Consider the following 27,910-nt stretch of genomic DNA (forward strand, 5'->3'; position numbering starts at 1 on the left):
AAGTCAGTGGTTCCGTTCTCACTCCAAATTTTGGGCGAAGTGATGAAACATGATCAAGACTTGTCTTTCAAGTAAAGCTATGAGTTTTGTGAAAGATTGACCTCACTCTAATCTTCCTTTGAGCTTTTGAAGAGAGGAATTATTACCATACTCTGAGATATGTGTCATTCATGTCTTAAGGAAGTTTAAATCATTGAGCAAGGATTTGTCATTCAGTTGAAATCAAAACTAAAAATTGATCGCCAGAAACTGTAATATCCTGAGAATATGCATCTTGACTTTCTTAACACTAAACTCACTTCATCCATGTCCTCAATTACTTGGCAAACATTCCAATGGTTCAAAAAGGAAGTTAGAGAGAGGCTTCAGTCTCGATCCCCTAAAGCTGGATCAATCATTCAACACAACAGGACAACAAACATCCAAAGTTCCAGAAGGTGACACTTTAATGCCGGTCGTGTCATCATTTGTAATGTAGACCTTAAGAAAAGTTTTTCAGAATGAAAAGTAGTTTGCTTCCGTGTTGGATATAACCTCCTGTCATCACGAAATTTTTGGCGCCAAGTCTAGAATTACAAATTTTCAAGAAACAATAAAAAATGTCTTCAAGAGCAGCCTCCACTGGCTCTTCTTCAAAACCAGGAACAGCAAATAGTAATCGAAGAGGAGGAAATGAATTGACTTCTCCGAGGGGAGCAAACAATGTGGGAGGATCCGATTCGGGACCCATTGGCGGATTTGCCAATCGAGAAGAAATGATCGCCTATTTCTCTAAGGAAAAAATCACTCCTAATTTATCACCTCTTTCCGATTATACCTTCATTCATGGATGCATGAATAAAAAGGAGAGTGAGTTATTGGAATATTTGAGCAAGCAATTGGGAGTTGTGGATTATTTAGTTGATTTGAGATCTTCCATCTATCTGGATTCATTATGTCATTACATTGCTTTTTGCAAGGAGCATTCCTTTTCAACAAGACAAACGATCGAATTTATCAATCTCATGGAAACATTAAGGAAAGGATGTCTCTCTAATGAAAGTGCTAACATTCCAATCAATCAGTCCTCATTAACAACGACGCCCAAATTTGCATCTGAGCTCGAATTACAGGAATATATAAAAACAAAACTCTTTGAAATGAGCAAGCCATTGTCACTAGAGCAAGTTTCTGATCTTGAAAAACAAATCCAAGAAGAAGAACGAAAACTAGAGGAAGAGCGTCTCAAACAGGAAAAGGACAAGAAGAAAAAACCACCCAGTTCATCCAGCTCTTCCAAGAAAATGACAAAGGAGGAAGAGGAAGAATTTATGAGAAAGCAAGAAGAAGAGCAACGTCTCGCAGAAGAGAAAGCCATGATTGAAAAGAAAAGAAAGGAAGAATACAGAAGCAAACTTCCACTATTCAATATTGATGATGTTGCCATTGTTTCTGATTTCATTCTGAAAACTGTGGTGCAGCATTATCACCTGTACAAGTATGTCTATGAAGAAAATCAGCCCGTGAAAGAATATGATTACAAGGTCAGTGTTAATTCCATCATGATTGATTGTGTGTATCCTCTTTCTGCCATGTTGCAAGATGTTGCCTATATTCAAAAGAAAGAGGATGAACGAAGGGCTCTCGAGGAAGCAGAAGCTCGAAGACGTCAAGCGGAAGAGGAAGAACGTCTGCGACTTGAAAACGAAGCTAGAGAACGCTATGAAAAGGAAAAGGCAGAGAGAAGTGCTCCCAAGTTGACGGATGAAAATTTGAAAGAAATTGCAGAATATCTCAAACATGAAGTCATGACCGAATTGGAGGATAAAGTTTCAGTGGTTGAAACACGAGTGAAAGCTACAGAAGAAACGGCCATGTCACTTCCTACACCTCAAAAGAGCAATAGCAGACCTCAATCTTCAGCAAAAACAAAATAGTTTCCTGGATGTACAGCTCCAAAAAACATTCTTGATGGGATGCCACACCTGTCTCTTCATTGTAAACCAAGTTTTGACATGATGGGCTGTAACATGTTTTGAAATTGTGAAAGAAAGTTGGTGCTACTGCTCGCTGTCTGTGTTGACAATTTAGCTGGAACGGCCATCTTCTCACTACTTTCCAAATTATTACTATAAATTATTGCTTTGTTTCGGTTCCAATATCTTTCATAAATTGATAAGAGTTTTCTATCGTTATTTCTCTTTTTGTTCATGAACAATAAATTCCAAAATAATTTATAAATTATTAAATGTAACCACACCAATACCAAATTAATTCCATCACACAATATTTTAAAATAATTCATAATGTAAATGTATATATAATATATAAAATAATATATAATAATTAAATAATAATACAATGAACATCATTTCCAATTCAAAATGATTGGTTTGATTTAACAATTCAATTCATCATTAAATCTCTCTCCAAACCTACATGCAACAAGAACGCCAGAAATCCCGCATAATAAATCAGCAAAGCTCCCAATCCCAATTTAATATTTCTCAACTGATCAAATGATTTAATCCTTCCAACAAATTGATAAATCAAATGTAAGACAGGCATGGCAATCAATTGTTCAAACACATTTCCACTTCTACCACTAATATTCAATTCCGAAGAGGACTTTATGAATGGTTCTGTTTTTGTTCGGAGGAACGGATCAATATTCCTTGTCTGAACGGACGGTAATAGAGCATTCTTATTTTCAGCCAAAGTTCTATTGGCTTCAATCCTCAAGTCATTCAGAATGATTGGAGTGTTGTTGTTGTTGTTGTTGTTATTTCTCGTCATCATCACAATGTCCTAATGATGGAAAAGGTCGTTAATGAATTTTTTTGTAAATGATGATTCATTTTGGGAATGTGCATCTAAAGTGACATGTTGGATTCATAATGGAAAATCAATGTCTTTTGAAGAGGTCTTCTTTACCTTCTTTAAAGAGATCAGTTCTGGCAATTGTTCTATTTCCATGATCTTTTGAAATTGTGGTTGATGATACATGAAGTATTGATTGGAAAGATTAAGTGTGCACTTCAAGAGAGAGATGTGTGTTTCCACATGGCCATTATGATGTCTTCTGAAAGAAGATGAACAAATAATTGAGGTCCAATTACGACCTGTCAGACATCAACACACAAAAAACTTTCAAAAAAAACCATCAAAGGCCCTCCGAAATTCACTTGTTTTCCTCTCGCGTACGCACGAACTTTTATCTCCTCCCTCATCAACAACCACAATACCAAACATTCCGTGTGGCCACTGACGGTTCGGAGTGAAGAAGATTCATCATGACCTCCAACAACTCGTCAATAACACCTTCTTCCATTCTCGACCAATTTCCTCCCTCTCCCTTCTATGAAGATTCATTATTGTATCCTTCAGCTGTCTTTCAAACTCTTTCAAATCTCCTCTCCAACAACACGAGCAACAACAACTCTTCGAATATTAATTCTTTCAACAACACTTTCTCTTCATCACCCTATGCAACAGTCTATTTGGGAGGAATTCTCACCTCTCGTGTCGAATTATTGGACAATTCCTACATTTCTCCAGTCTCGTGGACATTGTTTGCAGTGTTTACAGTTTGGTTTTTCATCTTGTTGGCTTTGGTGCTTTGGAGAAGAAATTATCAACCGGTGAAGGCGAGAGATGTGTTTTTGATGATTGTGAGTTTGTTTGCGACGTTTTTTGTGAGTGTGATGGTGACATTTAGATTTTCATTTGGTCGGTATGATTTTCCTTGTTTCTTCTTTACGTTCTTGTTGATTTTGGCATATCCGGGATTGTTTTTACCTTCTATTTTGAGGTAAGTTTGAAATTTGCGATTATATGGTAATTGTACTAATTTGGAAATTTTTGAATGTTTGGAAATGGCAATGTACCTAATGATTCCCATGTGGTCTACTACTACATTGACAATGTTCCAAAAATGATCCATCTACTACTTTTCCAAATATTAATCTACTTCCATGTTATTGCAAAAACCTCACAAAAGATGTTGGAGATTACTCTTCGTTTATCTTCTCAGCAAACACAAACAAAAATTCACAAGTATCGTCGAACGAAGAGACTCTGTATTTAAGAAATTAATTCCACTCGGAAATGTTTCCAATAGTGGTGGTGAACAAAACAAACAAAGTTCAAACAGCAACAACTCCAATCCAGTCATTGCTCAGTCACCTTCTTTGGTTCAAGTCGATTCTGGAACAACTCTCACTACCGGCAGTAGTGTCACAACACCTGCCACTCCTCTCGGAATCAACGGTGGTAATGAAACTCCAACGTCAAATGTCATTGAGGATGAAGAAGAAGATAAAAACACAACCATTGCAAGTGAAATGGATGGAATCGAAGATGAAGACATTATCGATTTTGAAGATGAAAAAGAAGTCGCTCCTTTCGACAAGAACAAAGTCAAACGTGTGTTGGACATTTATTCCATTTTAGGAGGAAAGTTAGTCCTTTCTGGAATTATTATTGGTGTCTATGCCATCCACTTGATTATTTTTTTAGTTTTAATTTTGACCGATTTGAAATATTACAACACTCATCCATTTCTTTGGGGTTGTCCAACAGGTACAAGAGCATATGCTGTTTTTGCATTGACTGCCTTTTATGTCATTATTGCTTACATCATGTTATTCACAGTCACATTCTTGGTGAAAGAGAATTGGTTTATTCGTATTGAAGTTTTCCTTGTCATGACCTTTTGGTTGATTGATGTGCTAATTTTCTTAATTTTTGGAGTTGTTTCAACCTATGGGAGATATGCAGAACATTCCTTCCCGGCTGGATGGGTGGTTTTAATTGCCATTGTTTTCGATAATACTTGTTCGTGTTTGATTCCTGTCATTTTGTCATTTTACACATCGAGATTTGCATGGGCCGATCCTACACAGGCAGGCTCTGACGATTCACTCTCACACACTGAAATTCGTGAAATTTTGTTTGACAAGAAGGCAAGACAATTGTTTAAAAACTTTGCCATTGAGTCATTTGTACCTGAAGGAATTTTGTTTTGGGAAGATGCACATGCATTTAAGAGAGTTAAGGGTCGTGAGAAGAGAAAACGTTTTGCACAAACCATTTTGGAGAAGTATGTGAAATATGGAGCCAAATTGGAACTCAATTTACCGAATCGATCGGCTTGGGAAAATGAAATTTTGCATCTTTTAGAAGGAAAGAGTATTCCAAATACTGTTTTCCTCAAGTTGGAGGCCCACGTCGAAAGAGACATGCTTGATATTTTTGTGAGATACAAGAGAACACAAGAATATAAGAAATCCAAGACTGAAATTGAAAATAAGAAGAAGGAAGTTGAAGCTCAAAAGCAAATGGGTATGAGATAGATAAGATTAAGCATTCACCTCATCATTTAAGGGGCTCCTGAGTAGTAGAAGTGATGGAGCTGAGTCTCTTGTCAAGAAAAATACCAACAAAATCACTCTAGGTCAATAAATTCCAAAATTTGTTAAGCGATTCATGTGTGTATGAGAATGTGATTCTTCGACATTCGATTTTGATGTCGCAATAGTGTGACTTTCATGATTGAAAGTGGATCATGTCTTTCAAATATGAAAACCGCAAATACACATACAAAATGAAATACATTTATACTATTACTGTTAAATATCAAAACTCTGTATGTACAATAAGTTCTGCTATTACTGTACCATATATATAACAACAACACGTGATGAGTATTGACACTCTAAATTTAGAACCACTTCTTTCCAAACTTTCCTTTGTGGAATCCTTTACCAAACTTCATACGTTTTCCAAACTTCATCTTCTTTCCGTGATGATAGTGATGATAACCACTGTGGCCAGGAGGATAGGCATAGGTGGTTGTAGTGGTGTAATTCACTGGTGGTTGAACATAACCAGTAGGTGGAGGAGTGGCATAATAACCGGGTTGACCCATTGGAACCATTCCTGGTTGACCCATGGGCATCATTGGAGGTTGTCCCATTGGAACCATTGGTTGCATAGGCATTCCGGGTTGCATTGGAGGATAACCTTGTGGTGGAATCATACCTGGTTGCATAGGCATTCCTGGTTGCATGGGTGGCTATGTGTGAATTCAACGGATGGAATGGTTGTTCATGTGAAGAGAGTTTGATCGGTGCCACAGCAAGGTGATCCATTATGGAAATCATCGAGATCAAGAAGAAGGAAAAGAAGTAAAAATTCCAAATAATAACATCATCATATGAAAATTGATAATGATGAACACACGATCATTCAAATGGATCAATATCATGATGATCATCATCGTTTCCATTTTGACGATGATGAAAATTGATGATTAAAAATATTCGCATTCAAAACAACAACAACAATAATTGATCAATTATACATACATATCCTTGTTGTGGTGGGTATCCTGGATAACCTGGTTGTTGATAGGGATTCATGATGACGATGATGGTTCTTCGTGTTCAGATTCGTAACGATAATATTTTTTGATGAGAGAGATGACCCTTTTCGAAAAGTATTCAAAAATGTTCATCAAGGGTGACATCGTAGTGCTTGAGGAGCGATCCTCACCTTATTTACCCTTGCATTCTAAAAGAGCTCATTCATGCTTTTTTAGAAGAAGAGGAACAGGAAAAGTAAGACCGTGAGGAAAACATTGGTTTTGACACACGTGGTGATTGAAGAGTGTGGAGAGGAGGTAAGGGTTGTTGTGGCAATTTTCCAGATTTGGTTGTTGCCAATGGACGGTGAGGACTCGATTGAGGACTGTTTAAATGAGAGGAGCTCATCTCAGAGGATTTTTCTGCTGAAACGATGTATTTACGAGGATTTCGAGGAGTGTTTGTGGTGTGAGGTCTTTTAGGAGTTGAGGTTTGGCATCCAGTAGTACTGGTTTTGTCACACGTTGGTTCTTGGTGGCTTGTATTCGAGGTTGGTGGTGTTGCTGTTCGCTTTGGAGTCATAATTGGACTCAGTGGAGCAATGCGTGGAGATTGCACCAAATTTTGACCCTTTCTCAGGGAAGACAACAAGGAATCTTCAACATGGTGATGTGCATTTTCTTCTACACTCTTCTTTTTGAGGTCACATATTAAGGACAGTGTTTTAAAGTCCATATCATGTGCATATTCATTTGCTAGAGTTTTAGATCTAGTGTCCCTCAAAAACTTTTCTCGCTGTCGTTTCATGTGAAGCTCCTGCTCATGTTCACTCATAGGAGATCGCTCAAACGCAGCCTTATCAATATTCATCTTTTTAGGGTCAATATTTTCGGGTAAGGTGAATGAGGACATTTCAAAGTAGCAATAATCAAGAGTCGAGTTCATGTCACACAATTCTCTACGCATCTGAAGAGTTGCATTTTTATCTGCCGTGATTCGGTTTTTGTGTTGAGAGAGGGAAAGGTCAAAACTCGGGTCATGTTTGAGGGAATTCCACTTTCTGGTCAAATTGCTATAAATATCCACGACTTTTCGAGGAGTCATCACTTGCAATTCTTCACGATCATCCTCCTGTTCATTATTCAATGTGTAGACATAGCACGATGGTTTTGTTTGATAAAAGCTGTTTTTCGGTGAAATTAAGGTTTGAGAGAAATTCTGTGTTTTGGAGGGACTACTACCATTGTTTGCTTTCTTTCGAGGTGAAGATTTTGGCCGTTTCTGCTTTGGTCTTGGTGAGAAGTTGACACCATCCCCACCAAAGAGTCCCTTATTAATGATAGGCGAGGGCAAACGAGGAGAGTAAGGAACAATCTTTATGGGCTCAGTGGGAAGGGCGAGATCACTATCTTCCGGATCTCCCAATGATGCACAACTCGGCGATCGGCAAGAAACAAGGGAATGTCTTCGAGAGGCACCACCCGTTGTTGATGCTGTTGGAGGCAATGGTTCGGGATTTGAAATGGAAAGAGTAATGATAGGAATGGATGATGGAGTTGTTGATGTATTGTTGTTGTTCGTGTTGGAAGTATTGTTGTTGTTGGTGTTGGGAACCTCTTTTGGTTTGCTCGGAGTTAGATTGTTGTCGACGAATAATTCATGAATGGAACTTCGTTGATAGAAAAATTCTTTGGCTGGCTGTGGAGATGGCTTATTCATTTTCAATTGAAAAGGTTCTAACGGAAGCGATAAATTGAAATGAGGCAAGCTATTTTCATGGTTGTTATTACCATTTCTTGTGCTCGTCATCTTTTTATACTAATCGATTATTCGATAATAATTTAATTGTGTGTTTGAAACTCTCGTATTTACATGATCCGAATCACCAAGTTCAATAACCACATGAAACCACCTCAAGCGCCAATTCCAGTACTCTTGAGTTTCAGAGATGGAAATATTTTTTTTTGTAAAAAACTTTTCGCGAGGAAGGCTTTCTTTCAACATCTTTCTCTCCCTTAAAGGAGAGAATCAACGAACTAATGCAAATGTACGTCAATGTTATCAGAGAATTGCAATAGATGCTAACTACGGTTCGATGGTGACTGCTATTGTCGGAGCAGCATGTTGAATAGTGTTATCTCGATTTAGAAGGTGTTGAGAATATTACCTTAATCGAAACATTCATGGCATCATGACCAAAATCATGAGGAAAAGAGCCATGGCATGTCCATCCATAGCGCATCACTCATTTAATTGGAAGCTTGAGCATCCCAGTAAATCCAAGTCCTCTTCCATTGACAAAGATGATTTAAGTGTCATTTGTCATTTCCGAACTAGTCAAATAAACATCAAAAAAAATGTTCCATAAACCATCGAATCCTTTGCACTCTCCTTCCACCTCGACCGATTCAACAACACTATCACCCTCCTCATCACCTTCTTCTTCGTCAGCCATTCCTTCTCCCTCCTCTTCCATGACTCTTCGTTTCTCATCGGATCGTAGGTCTTCCACATTTTCAAACAGCCCGTTCTCCACCTCGTCACCAAAAACTCATCATCCACTCATTCCTCCCATGTTTCGAGAGATCACTTCAATTCCGACGATTGCCATGCAATTATCCTTTGCAGCATTCGGTGCAGTGATTTTATTTTACATGTTGCCAAAAGTTGTTGAACGAGTTTGGATTTCGGGAGCTTATTCGAATGACAAACAGGATGGTGTTCAATTTTCGAAACACGACGATCGAGATGCCTCCTGTCGAAATGAGACACAATGCAATTTGGAATTTATTTCACAATTATTGGTGATGGCCATGATGGTGTATTTGGTGTATGAAAATTTTTTGAATGCTGTGACTCCGACTTTGATTCGATTTACACTGGCAGGACATTCCTTTCGAAATTCGAGAACAAATTCTGTGAATACGAATCAATTTTTAAATGCTCACTATCCGAGATATTTGATCAAATTGTATTTATTTCCATTTTCGATATTTTTATGTAGTGTGGCATGGACGATGAAAATTTGGAATGAAGACTCGATGAATAATACCACGGATCCAATGATGGTGACAAGAAATAATGGGGTTCTCTATCGAATGACTTGTTTTATCATCTCTCTGACCATTGCATTTCTTGGAGTGAATGAATTCCGACAAACATTTTTCAGCTTGCAATACGAATTGGATTTAGTGTCACAATATATTTATGTGCGAGTTCAGAAAAAACATCCACTTGTTTCAACAGAACAAGTAGTTGGAATTATAGAGAATAGTAGTGGAGACGAGAGAGTTGTAAATTGGAGCTTTTTACTTTCATTTCTCATTCCACTGTTGATAAGTGTCTATTTCATATTCTTCAGCTCTGAACACTCACAAATATATTTGGGAAATATTTCTCTACTATTTGGGTGTGTAACCTTAATTTTAGAGAATTTCAGATGGCCATTTCCATTCCTGGAGCATAATTTAAAACTTGTGCTCACCAATTTGGGTTATGTTGCATTTGTATGGGGTCTGGAAAACATGTTCCAATAATGAACTCTAGAGTTCATGTATATGATGGCATCCTTTAAAGAATATTCATTCATATAAATCTACATCAAACAAATTTGTCCCAAAGAACTAACAAGCTAAAGCGTGAGATCTTTCATTTTCCCGATATCTTAAAGCCTCAATTATAAAAGTAATCGATACACCCCTAGCAGTAGCAGCGAAACAGCAATCAGAGAACAATGACAATTTTATTGCGGGAATGAAAAAAACAACACCTAAATAATGTTCAAATCTTGCAAGTCACGTTGAAGGAGAATGTTCTTTACATCATTGAAAACCATACTGATATTGTTCGTATTGGTTGCTGTAGTGACATGACAGTACATGAGATTATTTCTTGTATTGAGCGATTTGAACTTGTTAATGATAAAATCCCTTGCCGTTTCATATTGATGTCCTCCTGAATAATCACTGAATGCAATTCTCAAATCGCTCTTTTGAATCTTTTCTCTGAATAGGTCGTCCTTATTGAATAATATGATGATTGGAATTTCCTTAAAGCAGTCCAAGTCACACACCTCTCGGAACAGCAACATACTCTCATGCATACGGTTCGTGGTCTTATCCTCTTCCAACATCATATCAAAATCGTTCAAGGACGTAATAAATATGACAGCAGTGGTGTCAACAAATGCATGGACCCATTTTCTTCGTTCTTCTCTCTGTCCTCCAACGTCTGTGAATTTCCATACACATCCTTCTGCCTCAAATTCAACCTCAGTAATTCCAACAGTTTTTGTTCGAGCTTTAATGATGTCTTCTTGAGTGGCAATATAATCTGTTTTACAAATCCTCTCACAATTGTCCAGAAAACTGTCATGTGCAAGGCAAACGATTATTGCCAACCATTGTGCGAAAGTTATGATTAAGGTACTCTTCAACCAAACGAATCATTCATACTTACTAATCTGCTGAGTCATTAATTGAAAATTCATATCGTTTCATAAGAGCTTGCTTCATGCCAGGATCCTTCCAAATCTTGCAAATCTTGTCTCCCATGTTTCCATACTGAGTGGTTTCAGTTGTGAGAATTTCTGAAAGGTTTGCTGGAGATTCCTTGTGAAGGGTCATGATTTGACTTGCAATTTCCTCATTTTCTTGACTCGCTAGAGGAATATTCAACACATGCATAGCCTTCAAAATAGAGTAACAAGCTTCCATAAGATTTTCCCGAACGACACTCGTCATTGAAAGACGTTCCTTCTCCGAGAAGGGTTTGTTATTGATCACCCTCAATTGCTTGAAAAAGGTACTCTTTCCGCTTTGAGCCGTTCCCAATAGAATCAGTTTGATATGGCGTTTTATTTCGGGTTCACTCTCACAACAACCAAAGCACATTTTTGAATGATCTGTGAATGTAATAAGGGGTTTTCTTAATCAAGCTATCCTTCCGAATGTAAAGGAAATATTAAGGAAGAGAGTTGATGATTATTTTTTAAGTTGATTCTGTAACGGAAACTTCCCTTTGCAGAAGAATAATCTTTTGGTCGAGTTGAAACCGTTTCATCCCCTCGATGAAAAGGATTTGAATTGGAATTGGCCAAGTAGCCCCACAAAATCTTCCAAAAACAAAAAATGATGAAACACTGAAGTGTAAATCTGTTTCATCACTTTCATTTGATCTCCATTCATTGTTGGAATTAATTTCTGTGTACAAAGATATAAATTCTTCATTTTCTCAATTCACACACACATTGCCTATCAGAATATATACTCCATTATATTCTATCAATTTAAAACTAATATCGTATCATCTATATATCCACACATTCATCATGAAACTCCCCGTTCCGCAAAATTTGATGACTCCCTCATCAACATCCGCATCGTTCTCATCAACATCATCATCATCGGCCACCACCACCACACACTCCCATCATCATTACCACCAGCATCATCATCATAGACCTCATCAACATGCCCATTGTCGATTTCAACCTCCCAACCCCAAACATCAGCCTTTGTTTCGGAAAGATTTTATTGTGATGGCTGAATTTTGCGAACAGAAAGGACCCACACCGCTATTGATTCTGCCAAGTGAGAGGAGCCTTGAGAGGTTTAATGTGCAGAAGTTTGTAACTCGAGTATTGGCTGGAGATCATACAAGAAAACACGATAAATTAGGAGATAATCTTACATGGATTTGTCCCGAAGATACTCAGGTTTATTTGACGGATCCTGTTCAGGGTGCATTTGCTTATGTAAGTACTTGGGAATAGTAACATGGTATTGTGATCAGTATTTGCCAACTTGTGGTCTAATCATGAATTTGTTGAAATAATAATTGGTGGATCATGAAAATTTCAATAATTCTGAAACGAATTATGTTTGTGATATCGCCACGGTTCGAATTTTGAACACTACTGCTGCTGCACAAAATGACAATCAATTTGACATTTGTCAAAAACTACACGTATGACCATATACCATTTATAGGTCCACCACTTGACGTTGCACGATATTAATGCAAGAGGATATGTAAGACCTCTTGTCATTTGCTATGTCACAAACGATAAGGACAAAATCATGCACCATTTCGAATATCTTGTAAATGCCTTTACTCAAGTCTCACACACGCTCAAGTATGGAAATAATTGCAAATTTCTTAGCGACATTCAACAGCAGTTACATGGAATTCAAAAAATTGAAAAAAGATTTTCTAGCTCTGAAAATTTGCAAAACAACAATTCAGATTCACCTCTCTTATCTTCCTCAAATTCAAATCCAACCACTCAAAATATATTGTCCTCCCCATCTAGCGGAGGAGATGCTGTTGCTTCTAATCCCAACAACCATAGTAGTGACGGCAAGTTACAAAAACGATTGAAGGAAATACACGAAGGTCTATTTTCTCCCTCTAAAGGAAATGGGCTTTCAAGAGATACATTTGAACAGGTTTTGACAGAATTGAAGGATTTGAGACGACGATTCATGATGCACATTAACAAATCTGCCACTATTTTAAAAACCAAAAAGCACAAAAATTCAAAGAAGAGAATGGCAACAATGAAAGCAAGTGCTCTTCAGAATCATTCATATTTATTCAGTGATGTTCGATCCCGTTCTGCTAGCAACAGCTCTGGATACTCTAATGGTATGGCCAGAAGTAGTTCTTTGGGTTCCAATGAGGAATTGAGTGACCCAAATATAAATCATGATGGAAGTGTAGTTGACGGCTCTCCAACAGCTGTCGAAAATCCAAATGAATACAGAATTGTTCCAAACGGTAGCCCACCAAGACTTGAAGAGAGTGACAGCGCGGATGATTTAGATGAGGAGCAAACAGAAATCATGTTAAGCAAAATAGTAGACGAAGAAACTTTAGATTCAGGTCTTATTGACCATATTTATTTGTCATGCAGTGCTGGAGGAGCCTCAGTTTCTTCCATTCACTTGCATCCAAGCATATGCGTGAATCCTAAAATCAATGTCAGTGCTGTTCCTCTTCGATCTGGAGACCATCAGCATTTTGCGCCCAAACAACAAGTATTTAGTGGAGCCAGTGTAGGCGGAACCACTTTTGAGCCATTTCCAGATGCCAGCCTTACTTCCTCAGATGTATCCTATGCTAAGAGTTCACATCATCATTCTCACCTTGTAAATGCCCTCAACGACGTGGACAACAATTATTTCAATATTAATGCGAGTAGTTCTCTATTTTCATTATCCTCTCTCAAACAAAGCAATCCTGATTTTATTGAGCTCTATGACTCGGGCCTTTCTGTATCCTCCAAAATTTTGAAACAATACATGCCAGCGGTTTTGAGATGTATTCATAGAAACACCGATTTTGAGTCAGTTCTCAGAGATATTTCACAAATAGCCGGCTCAAAATTCTACGAAACTGCAGTTGATCTCATGTTAAATATTTTGGAACATTTCTACAGAGACTGTGATGTTATAGACATTGAAAATCAAGATTTAGATATCGTCAACTCGAATGATATTAACTCAATGCTTTTCATTGGACGAAATTTCCTGTTGGACTTCAATATTGAAAATGGTTATCATTTTCCTCCAACTCTAAATGCAACATCATATTCAAGGAGTTTTGGACCTACAGCTAATTACTCGATAAATTCCAATCTTAGTACCCACTCCTCCAATGATGAAACAACATGGATGGAAAATGAAAATACCTATAACGATATAGAAGAGGCTCTTTCAACAACAAGTCGTGACGACGATCACGAAACACATAATTTAGTATTTTCAAGCTTGCCTCCATCACCTGTTGCCTTTCAACCTGAACCGGCTAACTTCTCCATCAATAACAGTATCTCTCCTTCTGCCAACAATCGCTATCATCTCTATAAGAACGGCTTTAAGGGAACTGGGTGTTATGTGAACTCACTTTTTCCAGAAAACGAAAAATATGATGATCTATTTCATGAGTTGAGGAAACGAAAGAGAAATCACTCACCTACAGCGAGTCTAGGAGGCTACAATGGCATGTTAAACTCAGGCCAATCTGGTTCACTTTTGTCCTCTCTTCTCTTTGAATATAATTATGGAGATAACAATTTTGGAAAGGGTATATTGAGGATTTTCAAAGAATTTTCATTCACTAAAGATATTGCCTATGCTCTTATGATTGGTAGGCCGTTAGTTATTTATGGTGAGCCAAGTCAAGAACAGTAAGTACATGGTCATGGTTTTAAAATATATTCACATGTAATTATTTGACATTTTGCTTTAAAAGAACGATAAGAGCATTGGTAAATGCCTTTGCATTATTTGTACCAGGGTTTATTTCATCGACCTCGTTTGATACACCTAAAACTGACTATTTTCAAATTTGCCATTGGAAAACGACACCTTTGAATGTAAGTTGAATATAATTCTTGTTAACAATTAGCCAATTTTCTACAAATTTTTATAAGATTTTGGATTTCTCTACTTGTAAAATAATTGGACTCAGCAAAAAATGTCCAATTCCAAGCATGTTCGAAACATGGATCAGTATATTCGATTTTGAAAATGATTATTACAGTGGACCTGTTTACTGTGGAAGATATTTGGACATCATTTTCGACGAATCAAAAGAATGGGGAAGTGAGGATGCTTTCCTCGCCTTCACTCATGCAATATTCTTGGAGATGGGAATGAAAGCCAGTCTTTTCAATCAATTATTCTCCATCACAAAAACAAGAAGTCACTTTTACAAGAAATCACTCCACAAAATTTCCACAAGCGATGTCCATTCAAACAAAGAGAAAGATACAGGAAGAGCTTCACTCTTTGGTCCCATGTTCCCATCTCTGACTCCTCAGTTGATTCACAAAGGAACTTCAAGCATGTCCTCTCCAGCAAAGAAGTCCAAATCGAAAAAGGGAACAAGCATGTCATCACAAGGAACTATGATTGGCAATTCGAATGCTTCTCTGATTGGCTCCGGAACTCTTGAATCTATGAAAGATTGTAGCAAGACCATACAAAGACAGTTAGGTCTGAAGGCATGTGACGCCAAAATTATCGATTATCTCGTTGATTTGATTCATATGCAACAATCCAAAGAAATGTTGGTTTTTAATTGTAATTCCATTAAGGTCGACACGGAAATGTTCACCAAACATTTGAATAAACGAAGGCTGAAAAAGTAAGCATTACCGTCGACACAAACATAAAAGAAAATTGAGTGGTTCGTTCTGAAAATGATGATTATTAAACCGAAACCTGACCACAAAGAGATTTTAAAAAACTCTACACCATAGTTGTATGATGGACATTTAAAAACTCAATACTTTTTTTAATAAGGATGCCTCAGATCGAATAAGACTTATTTACAGTGAAACTCAATAAGACATGTCAAGAAGCAACTTGTGAGAACTAAATTTCTTCTCTCTCAAGTCTAACATGCAAGCAGCACCGTCTCTCAAATCATAAATCTTGTGTCGAATGGCATTCCTCATGAATGGTTCATTCTTGACTTGCGAATACCAATCGACCACTTCTTGCAACAACTCCCTGTCACTCTCCACATGAATAATAGTATGGAAATGAGGATAATTAGCAAAGAAGCTCTTAATTCTGTTCGTGGCAGTCAAGCTCACCATCTTCCAAACATCCTTACCACTCAATTTTCGTTGTTCAAGTTCCACAGGTGGACACAACGTGACAAAATGACTATGACTTCCACTCAACAACCCAAAGCACTTGGTCATGACATCATGACCACCAACGGTGTCAATTGCCAAATTGAGGGATCCAACCAAATTCTTACATTTATCCATATCCTTTCTTGATTTAAATCCTTTATGTGGCCATGATGTGGATGAACGTGGACTCAACTCTCCACTTGCAGTTGAAGTTGTGGGTGGAATTAACTGTTGTTGTGGTTGTTGTTGAGGTGGAATGGTAGTTGTTTGTTCTTGCATGGGTTGACTTGGTTGTGACACTGCAGTGGTCGACTCGGTTGTAATTCCCTCTCCAGTACCAGCTGTCGATGTTGGAGGTTGTGTGACTTGAGCGGATGTCGTGGTGGTCTCCTGAGTTGATGGTGCCACACTCGAGGGTGGTTGTGTCATGATTTGCTTACTGGCAGTTGTAGTGACACCACCACCACCTCCTGCCTGTCTCTCCAATTCTCCCAAAAACTCTACCCAATACTGTTGAAGATCCTTATTAATCAATTCATCATAGTTATTTAAATGAGTGGAAAGAACAGATCCTTCCGTTCCACCAGTTGTTGCAGTCGAGCAATTCACAACCACATCGGCTCCAAGTCTCTTTAACAATTCTTCATCCTCCACATTACCTCCACAAATGGTCGTGTAGATTCTTTGAGCTCCAAAGTAATGTTTTGCTAAGAGAATGCACCAAATACCAACACTCGTGTTTCCTCCATGAATAAAGACACTTCCAAATTTGTCACCATTCACCAAAGATTGCACAGTTTGAGAATCAATGGGTTCTTTCTGATAGAAAACATCACCACCACCTCCCATTCCACCACCGACAGCACCAGCACCACCACTCATGGATGGTTGTTGTTGATCCATGGATCCAGACACCGTTGTGGTTGTGGTGGTTGCAGTTCCACCTGTTCTCAAACCCATCATCATTGAAGGTCCTTGAGCCTTCTTCTTTTGTCTCTTCTTATCTGCCTTCAAAAAGCATTCCATCGCAGTTAATGCACTGTAAGGAAGTGAGGCAGCCTCTTCCCAACTCAAATTCTCAGGTTTCATGACTAAATCTCTCTCATTGAAGATGGCATACTCTCCAAACGTTCCAAATTGAGCATTGGAGGTGAAACCCAAGACTGGATCTCCCACACGAAAACCAAACAAACTTGGAGTTACTGTATGAGGAGTTGGATGATGATGATGAGCTGTTGTTGTTGTTGTTGATGAAGAAGAAGTTTGGATGGTGAAGGGCTCTGCAAACTTGTAAATCATTCCAGCACCATCATGTCCACCCACCATGGGATACTGACGCCAATACGTTCTCGAGGAGGAAGCAATCTCCATGGGAATCTTACCCTGATTGATCTTACAATCAAAGGCATTCATACTTGCGTACTTCATCTTGACAATGACCTCTCCTGGGTTTAAACGATGAGGAGAAGGTTGAGGATACTTTTCAAGATACATGAAGGCTCTCTCTGGTTCCTCTGGATTGAAATCACAGGTAATGATGGCTCTCATGGCAGGTGGTTCAAAGATGGAGGAATAAGGTTTTGTTGATGATGTAATTGTTGATGTAGTTGTTGATGCTCCTGTTCGACTTCGTGGTGAGGATTCCTCTGTAGTTGCAACTCGGAATTGAGTGTGTGGTTGCTTGTGGGACAAGTCTGAGGACGGAAGGGTCGAGAGTAGGGAAGGAGAGGCGTAGGCTCTTGTGGTTCCCATCATGAATGAGGAGGAGGAAGATGAAGCTTGTTGTTGTTGCTGATCCAAAGAGGATGATGATACTTCTTCTTCTTCTGCTCCATGTTGGATATTTCCTTCATAATTACCAGGTGGAACCGTGACCCTTCCTCCTCGTAAGTGAGTTTCCAACAATTCCTCAGAGGGCTGACTCGAACAGACAATGAGTTTACGTTCACCACCACCACCACCACCAATACCTCCTCCTCCTCCTCGAGGTGAAAGTGGAGGTATTGATCCAGTAATGAAGGTCGAACTAGGAGGTGGTGGTGGTGGTGGTTGAGGTTGAGGTGATGTTGCAACAGTGGTGGTGGGAGGTGGAGGAATACTTGTAGAAGTAGGTGGAGTGGTCGTCATCATCATGGTTGAGGAAGCCATTGGAAGATTACTTGAAGGTTCGTTGTTGCTTATTCCACCAGTACTCGTCATCATCATGGAAGGAGGAGGCGCATCATCCTTTTGAGATGATCGTCCCATCTCACCACCACCACTACTCATCCTCTCTTCAGCACCACTACTCATCCTCTCTTCAGCACCACCACTACTGCTTATCATGGACGGAGGAGGAGGAGGTATCATCATTGGTGGTGGAGTTGTTGTGGAGGATTCTCCGCTCATCGTCATTGTGGGTTGTTCTTGTTGTTGTGGAGTGAATCCACTCAGGGAAGAACTAGTTCCCATTTGAGGAGCATAATCGTTCTGAGATCTTGTCGTCATTTCACTTCCCAAAGGTTGTTGTTGTTGTTGCTGAATATAAGGTTGTTGTTCAGAGGGATTCAAAGGTGTACCAAATGCTTGAGTGAGTTGACGATCCACACTCTCCATGGTTTGTAATTGAGGATTGTAACCACCACCACCACTCATTCCACCACCACCACTCGAACCACCCATATCACCACTTTCTGGAACATAATCATTTCGACTGGGCTGATTGGCCAAACCACCAACCGTCTTGATCTCTTGAGGAGGGGTTGGTATTGTCTGTTGTTGTTGAGTTGGTGTTGTTTGTTGTTGTCCTAGAATTGGAGATTCGACCATTTTGTGATCGCAAGCTACTGTGAGAGCAAAAGATGAAAAGGTCTAGGATGTTTTTTTCGTGTATGTGTGAAAAAACAACCGCCACGATCAGAAGAAGCATTGATCTTCTTAATGATTATATTTTCTAAATCATCATGAGGATACATTTAACAAAAAAATATAAATACCACAAACGTAATTACTGTAAAAGGAAAATGTCGAAAATGGGGATCGTTAGAGATTTGAATTTTTGCTTTCTTAAAATAAATGTTAAATTCATATCTGTAACCAAAAAAGAGTCACAATGCAAGATTCTCAATAAATTTCATCGTAGTAGAGAATGGTGGCATGTTCTGGATTTACATTTATTGCTTTCATTATGACAATAATAAATGAAACGAAAACTGATTTTTCAAAATGATGCAACCATGTCATGAGGGAGAGTTTGGTACTTGGAGTACGATGACTGTATGCACTAAATCCCTGCAATGCACTTCTTTCCATCGAAATCAACCTCTCTCAAGCTTGATAATTTCTAAAGTTTGTATTTACATTATGTCTCTTCTAGAAGGTTCTCACAACGACTAATTTCAGCAAACGGGCTGAACATTCAACCTTTAGTTTGTATAAATATTTAAATTGCGGTCTAATAATTCCCTTATATTTGTTAATTGGGTGTCTTCATTTCAACCCCGTTTGGGCTGAAATCAGTCGTTGTGAGAACCTTCTAGAAGAGACATAATCATTTATGAAAAGAACCAGAAGGGGTAAAGTGCCAAGGCGTTTGTTTCCATTGAAGGTCCTCATTTCAAAAAGTTGATTCACCCTGTCGCGCTTCTCAAAAACAAAGTAGTGCCCAGACCGCCATGCTCATTTCGCCAATGGCGGGTATTTTAAAGTTTTAAAAAAAAATATTCACCAAGTGTTTCATTCAAGGTTCCCCACAAACTGGCAGATCTGACAACCAAATACGATGTTTAAGTCCAAAACTCTGAAAGGAACAACAGTATTGACGTCAGGAATAGAAGACTACTATATCCAGAGTGAGGTTGGTATCGAATGAAGTACGTTAAATGTTGTTGCTTCAGCAAACAAAAATCTTGAACACTATTATGCCAGCTGCGCAGTATGTAGGAAATTTGAGAAATCGATCACTCATAAACGCACTTAAAGCTCGCACAGATCTTTCTTTGACTTGTTTATGTGGATACAAGTCAGATCGCAGGGATCGTATTGTGACTCATCTTATCTCACACATGAGTGAGTTAACCAAAACAAGAATTCTAAATGGGTCCGTCATAACCTTCTTCAACACTCCTCTCGAGAAATTAATTCAAGGACAGTTTCTACTCAAGATGTGTTATTACCAATCGAAGAGCAATCTCGACGAATGGACATTCAAGGCATACCAATCCGAAAACTCGAAATTTGTAATAATGCTTTCCAACACGTATTCTTTGGAAAAAAGATATTAGATGTGCCATCGGATAGCTGTCTTTCAAGACACATGAAAGCCATTTCCCGAGCCATAGATGAAATTATTAATGATAAATTACGACATGCTCCAGGGAAAATTACTCGTATGATTGATGAAAGTGATGGTTTTGTGTCTATATTTTATAACATGATTGAACATTTGAATGAAGAGGAATTGGAAATAATTTCAGAACAATACACCATGTTGCTCAGAAAACAGCTACGTAGTCAAGAAGACACTCGTAAAATGTATCAACTTGAGCGTCAATTGAAACTCAAGTACAAAAGGACAACCATTTGCTCAAAAATTCAACCCATGTTAAATCAAACAGCACAGACCTTATTTGAAACTGTGAAACAAGCTGAGAGTGGATGGAATGGCCGTCGTGTTGACTTTATGATGTCCGATAATGGGGCGAATGTGATTGCAGTTGCCAAGCCAACCATGCTCAACGTAACACTGATTACTTGTTGTGGCCATAATTTGAATTTGGTATACAAACACTTTATTACATGCTATAAGGACTTTGAAAGACATGTTGGAAAGGTGATTCGAAAGCTACGATCGGATTGGAAATCGTTACGCTGGTTGGTGACTATTTTGAAATTCGATTTTCAATTTGTTGAAAAGTATTTTAATTCACAAGATGGTACTATTATTATTGATGATGACCTTAATAATTTTAATGATGTAATGAAGCCTCCCTTACCAGTGTCCACTCGATGGCAAAGCGTGTCACGTGCTGCTGTATTTATTTTAGATCATTTAGAACCAATTTATAGAGCAGCGATTGAATGGGGTATTGACAAACAAGATGAGAACATTCAAGCAACTTGGTCCGATGTGTTGGATATAGTTGAGAATGAGGATTTTTTAGAAGACCTACAAGTCAACAAAATATTTTATGAACAATTTTTAGAGCCATCTTTTAAAGAATTGAGAACTAATAATACTATGGAGTTTTTTTTGGAATATATCAACTCTTGGAACTCCATACGTCTTGAACAATTACAAGCACCAGACAACGTCGATCATACTCTATTCAATAGAGCTCGAGGGGAGGGTGTGAAAGAATTGGAAAAGATTATGGGTGATTATGAAGATTATTCCTTTACCTATGCTAGCGCTTTATTGCATCCACAATTAAGTAGGATGGCTGCCAGAAAATTATTCGAATTTAGCCAAGATGAGAGAAGTAAGTGGGGATTTTCAGATCGATTATTAACATCGATACAAAATGGAACACATACCCTGATCGACTCACCAGATGCACTGAAACGATGGGTTGAAAATTTTGGTTCAATTGAATTGGACAATGAAAAGGTTGAAAGTGGATTTTCATATTTCAACTTGGATACCATTGCCAATCGAAAGGATCGAGAAGCTTATTTGAAAATTATATTGAATGACATTGATTTGTGGTATCATGAACTTAACAACAACAATTCCAGATATTTTTCCATTTACAAGGATACAGTGAAAGACATTAATACAGAAGATCGTACTTCCCGGCCAAAGGTTGCAACTTACGCCCAAGCATTGACGAATATTAGATCAGAAATTAAAAGAAGACAGCAAGATGAACGAAGATTTGACAATGAAGAATGCATCAATGCCATTCTCTATTTATTTAGAGCGTACAATGCACTCCATATCGGTGATGCATTTGAAACGGTCAACATTGGTACAAGTTCCAACCGTTGGTTGACCACTCAAAATTTGCAAAATATTTTGGAATTTCTCGTCTCAAAGAATTATTTAGAATATAATGATATAGCACCCAATAGCCCAGGCTTAGCTGTTGTCATCTATGTGTTCACTAACCCAAAAGTAAGGCAAGCGATTGGATTATTTGTAGAGCAACAAGTACTTTCAAATTTCACAGAATTTGCCCCAACGTCTCAGCAACATATTCGTCTTCAATCCATCCAAGCAGGAGTAGCTGTAGGAAATTTATTGCCAGAGGAAGATAACATGTCCACTCATACCAACTTAAGTACACACCAAGATCATAGTATGGATATGTTTGACGATCGATTGATAATACTTTCTCAACCAAGAACGGCTCGAGTAACAACATCAGGAAGAGTGTTAAGTGAAATATCATTTGCTCGTTCCTGTCGATTCATACCATACACTGTGAGGTCAACTGAGACACAACAAAATCATTCACAACAGCAACGTACAACAATTAGAAATTCTTTACAACAACATGCCAACACATATCATCAAAGCCAAGCTAGTAATATTTCAGAATCACCAACAAGTCATAATTCACAACTACAAACTATTGATAACAATTCACAACAACAAACAATCAACAGTAATTCACAACAATATTCAACCATATCATATAATTCACAATTTCAATGTAATGGTGGTCATGACGATGATGGTTGGCCTTTATTTTATTCACAGGGATTTATGCATCAACCACGTGATTCACAAGTGTTTCATTGGGAGCTGTAGAAATTATTCCACAGATTCTTCCCTTGATATTTGTTGTTGTTTATTGTTGTGGGCGCCTTAAATTGTTAAATTTCCTGGTTTTGAAATTTTGGCATATCTGCCAAGTTGTGGTGTAGGTTTAATGCTTCCTATTAATTAATAAACAGTTACTTTATACAGAACACACAAATAGAAAGATCACTACCTAGCCAATGTTATAACCATCCCAAAAGAATGTGGGGAACCCTGGTTTCATTATTCTGCCCTCAAGAAATGGTCCAATCAAAGAAAAAAGAGGTTTTGGAGCACGATGAAGAGCATAATCCATCCCGAAATGTGGAATGCAAGAAGTGAAAAGTAACACCATCCTCATCCAGCTCTCATGGGAACATTGCTTCATCCGATTCGTAAAACATTAAAGAACAAGCTTTTACCAGAAATACAATGCACACCCGACAAATATGATTTCGAAGGACCTGTTATGAACGATCAAGATTGGAAGTATAAACTTTTCAAGCATGAAGAATTACAATTTCTGCATGATTTGAGTCAGTGCAATTTAAAAGACTTAACAAGTCCATTCTCAAAAACATCAGATCCATTTCATTTCAAACTGAAAAACCGAGAAGAATCTATCAAACAAATACTATTCGTTGGTGAACGACATTATCAAGCCTTTCCTTTGGAAAGGAAGAGCAAATATCAATTTAGTTTTTTATTTGCAAAAGGTGGAAGTGGAAGTGGGAAAACATGTATCCTCACAGAGATTCCAAACATTCTTCGCAATGGAGGATTGGATAATATTTTTAAAAATGTTAATATGATTTATTTATCCTTTGCAAATGGCTTTCCTTTGACTGATAGAGATAAGAATTCTGTTTCAATGATTGTATCAAGAATCGTTTATGCTGCTTTTGAAAACCCTTCAACAGAATTAGTTCAAAATACTCCACCAAGTGAAAATGATCTCTTTTTCTATGAAGTTATGCGAATAATATCAAAAAATCTACACGAAAAATATGGAGAAACTGTTATTCCATTAGTATTGGCAACAAGATTCAGTCCATATTTACACACTTGTATTCAACATAAATTAGGGTGGTATATGAGATTCATTTAGAATAGTCATCAAATTTTATTATTTCCAGCATTTGGGGGAACTTTTCCTGAATCTGACGTAGAATCTATGCAATATTTATCTGCCCAATTATTGCTTCCTCCATTGAGACCGATTGATATTGAGGAGATTATGACCGATGTTGGTTTATTGGAACTGTATAAGGGAAAGTACAGGGAGTTTTGGAATGCCATTGGAATGATACCGAGACATTTAGAATGGGCTTTGGGAAATGCTGCCCAAGAATTGAAATCAATGACAGTGAATGATGAAACCGTACAAACGACTATATATGCTAATGTTGTCAAGACAATCAAATCCCAATATTTCAAGAATTTTGATGATCAATACTTTGGAGAATTGGCTTTAAGAACAATTTCACGGTTGAAAATTGAAAAGGATGAAAAACCTAATGTATATGTGAGAGAGGGCAAGGTTTATTATACCGATGGACTTGCACATTGCTTTTGCTTAATTGGCGTTCCTCTTGTTGTGATTGATGTATTAGCAACGAGAATGAATTTCATTCCGAAACTTGTTGTTAGTGATTTTATAACTGAATCCAATAAGCCATTAGGGGAAAGATTTGAGGAGTTATGTCTCAAAACCATGACTGCAAGATTTAACGTTCTTTTTACTCTCAACCATTCTCAGGAAGTGCGATTTATAGAGTTATTTAAATGGGCACATTGCAGGTGTGACTTGGGATTTATTCCATTAAGAACATCCAATTCTTCATGGTTTAAATACGATTGCCTAAATGATCATCTATCAAATGACGAAGAAAAAACGAAAAAATTATTCATTCCACTTGCTTGCAAAAGTTAAACAAGAATCAAGATGATATTGATGGCCTATTTTGTCCATTAGTTAATGAGGACATCAACAAAAGAATGATATTCATCACACAAAATAAGTTTCAATATGAGGGTTCATAGAAAAGGATTCTAGAACCAGATGATCTTGTATCCTATTATGAAAAAGCCATTAGAACACCTTTCAAAAATTCTGACACCTTTGTCATAATTTTCGCAAACAAAGAAATTTCTCAAAATACGAAAGAAATGATCATCAAAGGTCAAATAACAACAACAACAACCAAAAAGGGAGTTAGCAATTCCAAAGAACAGAAAACAGTCGACACTAGAAATTTAATACTCGTTTCAAGTGATTGCTTTTCCAATTTCTTTCATCCTTTCATTTCCAATTTTTTACATTAAATCCTGCCACATCAGCAGTCTTGTTGGGACGGAATGAGGAAATTATACATAAAGTAGCTTTATTGGTGATGACAGACATACATTGTTTTCACTCAGCTGAGTTGTAATATAGTTGATCATGTTGTTGATGGGGGAGAGAAGGAAAGGAAAGTGCTGCGTATTCATTGATGATGATTGTTCACCCCTAGAATGGATGAGCACGAATAATAGTCATAATCGATGATGGTAGTCCTGTACACACTTAGAACAGACCTTGTTCTTTGAGGGTCTTGTTCAAAATAATATCCTTGATGGCATCAAATACTTGTTGCAACTGTTGTGTATCAGTAGCACAGGTAAAGTGAGCATAGATCGTCTTGTGTCTTGGATTACGGTTCTTCTCTTCAAATTTAGAACGAATAAAGTTAGCAGCTGCTTCAAAGTTTCTACCTCCTTCATACTCTGGGAAGAATTGAGAGAGATCGGCTCTCTTGATCTTTTCCTTGAAGAGATCCATCTTGTTCAAGAACAAAATGATGGAAGTCTCCATGAACCATCTCGAGTTACAAATTTCATCAAACAACAACAAGGACTCATGCATACGGTTCGTGGAATCATCTTCATAGCAACGTTGATCGTATTCACTGAGTGAGGTTACGAAAATAATGGCCGTTACTCCTTCAAAGCAGTGAATCCACTTCTTTCTTTCGTTACGTTGTCCACCAACATCAATTAAGGTAACCGATCGATCATCGAGTTTGAAACTCATCTCTACAATACCAGTGGTCTTGACTCTGGAACGAACCACATCTTCCAAAGTTGGTTTATAATCAGGTTGTTTGATACGATCCAAATGAGTAAAGTAGTATTGAGCAGAGTCATCGAGTTGGAATTCATTTCTCTTCTCAAAGACCTTTTGAATACCAGGATCGGACCACAAACATTGAATATCATCGGCAATTTCAGCAGTCCAATACTTGTGGACATGGAGAAGAGCCTCTTGTTCGAGTTCGTTAATTTTACCAGCACGTTCTCTGTTTTCTTCTTGCTCAATAGGGATGTTGAATGAGAAAGTAGCCTGTACAAGGTTCTTCATGGCCTTCAGAATGTTACCATAAATGATTTCCTTGTAGGACTCACGTTCTTCTTCAGAATAACCATTTTGGTGAATGATTTTCATTTGCTTGAAGATGGTACCTGTGAGAGAGTGAGTGCATGGTAATGGTGTTGTTGGCAATGGTGTTGGAGGTGTTGATGAACATAGATTGAAATGATGATATACATATAAATAGATATATGGATGATCATGATATGCAACCGGCACCGATGAGAATAATGTTGTTGTGGTTGTTTGGAAAATCAAACATGTACATCGAGGGATGAATGAACAAATGGATAACAACCGTAGTCAGATATGGCAAGTAGAGCAGAAAGACGTCATATTATGAGAGAAGAGAGTATATGAGACACACGAGGTCATTTCAAATATCACCCAAATATCACCCAAATATCATCCAAATATCATCCATTTGATGTTGGTGTTGTGTTGTTGTTGTTTGACGGATGAACCATTTACAACCGAATTGAGAAGATGATATATGTACAATCAGTACAGCAACAACAATAACAACAACATTATTCGTCGTCGACATTAGATTCATCAATGAATTCAATCATGATGATGATGAGGATTGAAATGTATACTTACTTTTACCAGATTCACCAGCACCAAGAAGAAGCACTTTAATTTCTCTCTCTTGTTGTTGTCTTCCTTTTTCAATCTCGCTCAGAGCTTGAGCAGAGCCTGTTTGTCGAGTGGCACAGATACCCATTTTGTGTGAGTTATACGAATGGTTGTGAGTTAAAAGAGTTGTTGTTGTTGTGATTAGAAAAAAGGATCGATGGACAAAATTGAAAACGTTTTATGACTACTACTAGTAGGAGGAGGAGAAAAAAACACTCTGCGATGATGTTGTTAATGACAATTTGGAAAAGGATGATAACACAAATTATGTACACACAGAACAATACTCTCGGTTATCAATGATGGCAAGTGATGACGACGTTTCGGTGTTGTTGTTCAGTGATAATGGAGTTCAAACACTCTAACGTTAGATACGAGAGAGAGAAGATGCGTCGTCTTTTTTTTGTAGGTAATTTTCGACATTTGACGTCTTTGATGCTCGTGAAGAAGAGGCACAAGCAACCTTGAAGTTGTCGTGAAATGTTGCTCCTCTCAAATCGGAAGGCATGAAATTATAATAGGAAGAACGAATCGGTTTGAAAAATTGCAAGCACCATCCCATGTTGGTAAGAGGAGACCTTCTTAGAAAGTGATCATCAAATCATTATTGGACGAGAGTTGTTTTGTTGTGATCACACACTGTTTATATCGTAATCCATGCATGCATTGGTCAGGTGATCATTCACGATAATTATATATTCGAACGTCATGCATGGAAGATCCTTTAGAGTTGTGGATATCCTCAACAGACATTCGAGGTTGAAAAGAGAACGCAAATTATCTTTTGAAGGATCTTCCGTTTGTGAATGTTGACGTTCATGATATTAAAGTTCATGTATCTCTTTGGATGGCACTTGACAAGAATAAAAAATACAAAAAAGAGATTTTGTTGAGGTTGTTGTGATCGATTGTGTGATTGAAGCCAATATGTGACTCGGAACATGGATCATGTTCAACTGGAAAAAGAAGGAACAGTGGTTTGAAATCAATTTCACCAAATGAAAATTTGGTATGATAGTTCATGTGATGATGATCATTATCCAATGGTATTTAACCCATGATGATGATGAGGAATATAAATTTTATACATTCGTCAGAACCACTTGCGTCAACAATAATCAAAGAAATTGGAAATTCATGCA

At 37.8% G+C, this 27,910-nt stretch overlaps 13 protein-coding genes across 13 annotated transcripts; 7 read left to right on the plus strand and 6 right to left on the minus strand.

Moving 5' to 3' along the window:
• Window positions 1–599: 599 nt before the first annotated feature.
• Window positions 600–1,916, plus strand: FDP41_000023 (uncharacterized protein; the record flags this gene model as incomplete). The annotated part of the gene is made up of 1 exon (XM_044705478.1): window positions 600–1,916. One exon carries the CDS (start codon window positions 600–602, stop codon window positions 1,914–1,916), a length of 1,317 nt encoding a protein of 438 aa, XP_044569697.1.
• A 56-nt stretch (window positions 1,917–1,972) lies between these two features.
• FDP41_000024 (uncharacterized protein) lies at window positions 1,973–2,775 on the minus strand (the record flags this gene model as incomplete). Its single annotated transcript, XM_044705589.1, has 2 exons — window positions 1,973–2,179; window positions 2,419–2,775. The coding sequence occupies 2 exons, from the start codon at window positions 2,773–2,775 to the stop codon at window positions 1,973–1,975; spliced, it is 564 nt and encodes a 187-aa protein (XP_044569698.1).
• A 497-nt stretch (window positions 2,776–3,272) lies between these two features.
• Window positions 3,273–5,333, plus strand: FDP41_000025 (uncharacterized protein; the record flags this gene model as incomplete). Its single annotated transcript, XM_044705700.1, has 2 exons — window positions 3,273–3,790; window positions 3,980–5,333. The coding sequence occupies 2 exons, from the start codon at window positions 3,273–3,275 to the stop codon at window positions 5,331–5,333; spliced, it is 1,872 nt and encodes a 623-aa protein (XP_044569699.1).
• Window positions 5,334–5,701: 368 nt separating this feature from the next.
• FDP41_000026 (uncharacterized protein) lies at window positions 5,702–6,401 on the minus strand (the record flags this gene model as incomplete). Its single annotated transcript, XM_044705811.1, has 2 exons — window positions 5,702–6,055; window positions 6,348–6,401. 2 exons carry the CDS (start codon window positions 6,399–6,401, stop codon window positions 5,702–5,704), a joined length of 408 nt encoding a protein of 135 aa, XP_044569700.1.
• A 165-nt stretch (window positions 6,402–6,566) lies between these two features.
• FDP41_000027 (uncharacterized protein) lies at window positions 6,567–8,153 on the minus strand (the record flags this gene model as incomplete). Its single annotated transcript, XM_044705922.1, has 1 exon — window positions 6,567–8,153. One exon carries the CDS (start codon window positions 8,151–8,153, stop codon window positions 6,567–6,569), a length of 1,587 nt encoding a protein of 528 aa, XP_044569701.1.
• A 548-nt stretch (window positions 8,154–8,701) lies between these two features.
• On the plus strand, window positions 8,702–9,880 carry FDP41_000028 (uncharacterized protein; the record flags this gene model as incomplete). The annotated part of the gene is made up of 1 exon (XM_044706033.1): window positions 8,702–9,880. One exon carries the CDS (start codon window positions 8,702–8,704, stop codon window positions 9,878–9,880), a length of 1,179 nt encoding a protein of 392 aa, XP_044569702.1.
• Window positions 9,881–10,113: 233 nt separating this feature from the next.
• On the minus strand, window positions 10,114–11,236 carry FDP41_000029 (uncharacterized protein; the record flags this gene model as incomplete). Its single annotated transcript, XM_044706144.1, has 2 exons — window positions 10,114–10,711; window positions 10,803–11,236. The coding sequence occupies 2 exons, from the start codon at window positions 11,234–11,236 to the stop codon at window positions 10,114–10,116; spliced, it is 1,032 nt and encodes a 343-aa protein (XP_044569703.1).
• A 437-nt stretch (window positions 11,237–11,673) lies between these two features.
• On the plus strand, window positions 11,674–15,501 carry FDP41_000030 (uncharacterized protein; the record flags this gene model as incomplete). Its single annotated transcript, XM_044706255.1, has 4 exons — window positions 11,674–12,099; window positions 12,335–14,535; window positions 14,601–14,724; window positions 14,782–15,501. The coding sequence occupies 4 exons, from the start codon at window positions 11,674–11,676 to the stop codon at window positions 15,499–15,501; spliced, it is 3,471 nt and encodes a 1,156-aa protein (XP_044569704.1).
• Window positions 15,502–15,693: 192 nt separating this feature from the next.
• Window positions 15,694–18,804, minus strand: FDP41_000031 (uncharacterized protein; the record flags this gene model as incomplete). The annotated part of the gene is made up of 1 exon (XM_044706366.1): window positions 15,694–18,804. The coding sequence occupies one exon, from the start codon at window positions 18,802–18,804 to the stop codon at window positions 15,694–15,696; it is 3,111 nt and encodes a 1,036-aa protein (XP_044569705.1).
• Window positions 18,805–20,173: 1,369 nt separating this feature from the next.
• Window positions 20,174–22,729, plus strand: FDP41_000032 (uncharacterized protein; the record flags this gene model as incomplete). Its single annotated transcript, XM_044706477.1, has 1 exon — window positions 20,174–22,729. The coding sequence occupies one exon, from the start codon at window positions 20,174–20,176 to the stop codon at window positions 22,727–22,729; it is 2,556 nt and encodes an 851-aa protein (XP_044569706.1).
• A 361-nt stretch (window positions 22,730–23,090) lies between these two features.
• Window positions 23,091–23,828, plus strand: FDP41_000033 (uncharacterized protein; the record flags this gene model as incomplete). Its single annotated transcript, XM_044706588.1, has 1 exon — window positions 23,091–23,828. One exon carries the CDS (start codon window positions 23,091–23,093, stop codon window positions 23,826–23,828), a length of 738 nt encoding a protein of 245 aa, XP_044569707.1.
• A 66-nt stretch (window positions 23,829–23,894) lies between these two features.
• Window positions 23,895–24,653, plus strand: FDP41_000034 (uncharacterized protein; the record flags this gene model as incomplete). Its single annotated transcript, XM_044706699.1, has 1 exon — window positions 23,895–24,653. One exon carries the CDS (start codon window positions 23,895–23,897, stop codon window positions 24,651–24,653), a length of 759 nt encoding a protein of 252 aa, XP_044569708.1.
• A 633-nt stretch (window positions 24,654–25,286) lies between these two features.
• On the minus strand, window positions 25,287–26,856 carry FDP41_000035 (uncharacterized protein; the record flags this gene model as incomplete). Its single annotated transcript, XM_044706810.1, has 2 exons — window positions 25,287–26,221; window positions 26,733–26,856. The coding sequence occupies 2 exons, from the start codon at window positions 26,854–26,856 to the stop codon at window positions 25,287–25,289; spliced, it is 1,059 nt and encodes a 352-aa protein (XP_044569709.1).
• Between the last annotated feature and the right edge of the window lie 1,054 nt (window positions 26,857–27,910).

Source organism: Naegleria fowleri (assembly GCF_008403515.1).
Source record: "Naegleria fowleri strain ATCC 30894 chromosome Unknown tig1, whole genome shotgun sequence".
Classification (NCBI taxonomy): Eukaryota; Heterolobosea; class Eutetramitea; order Acrasida; family Naegleriidae; genus Naegleria; species Naegleria fowleri.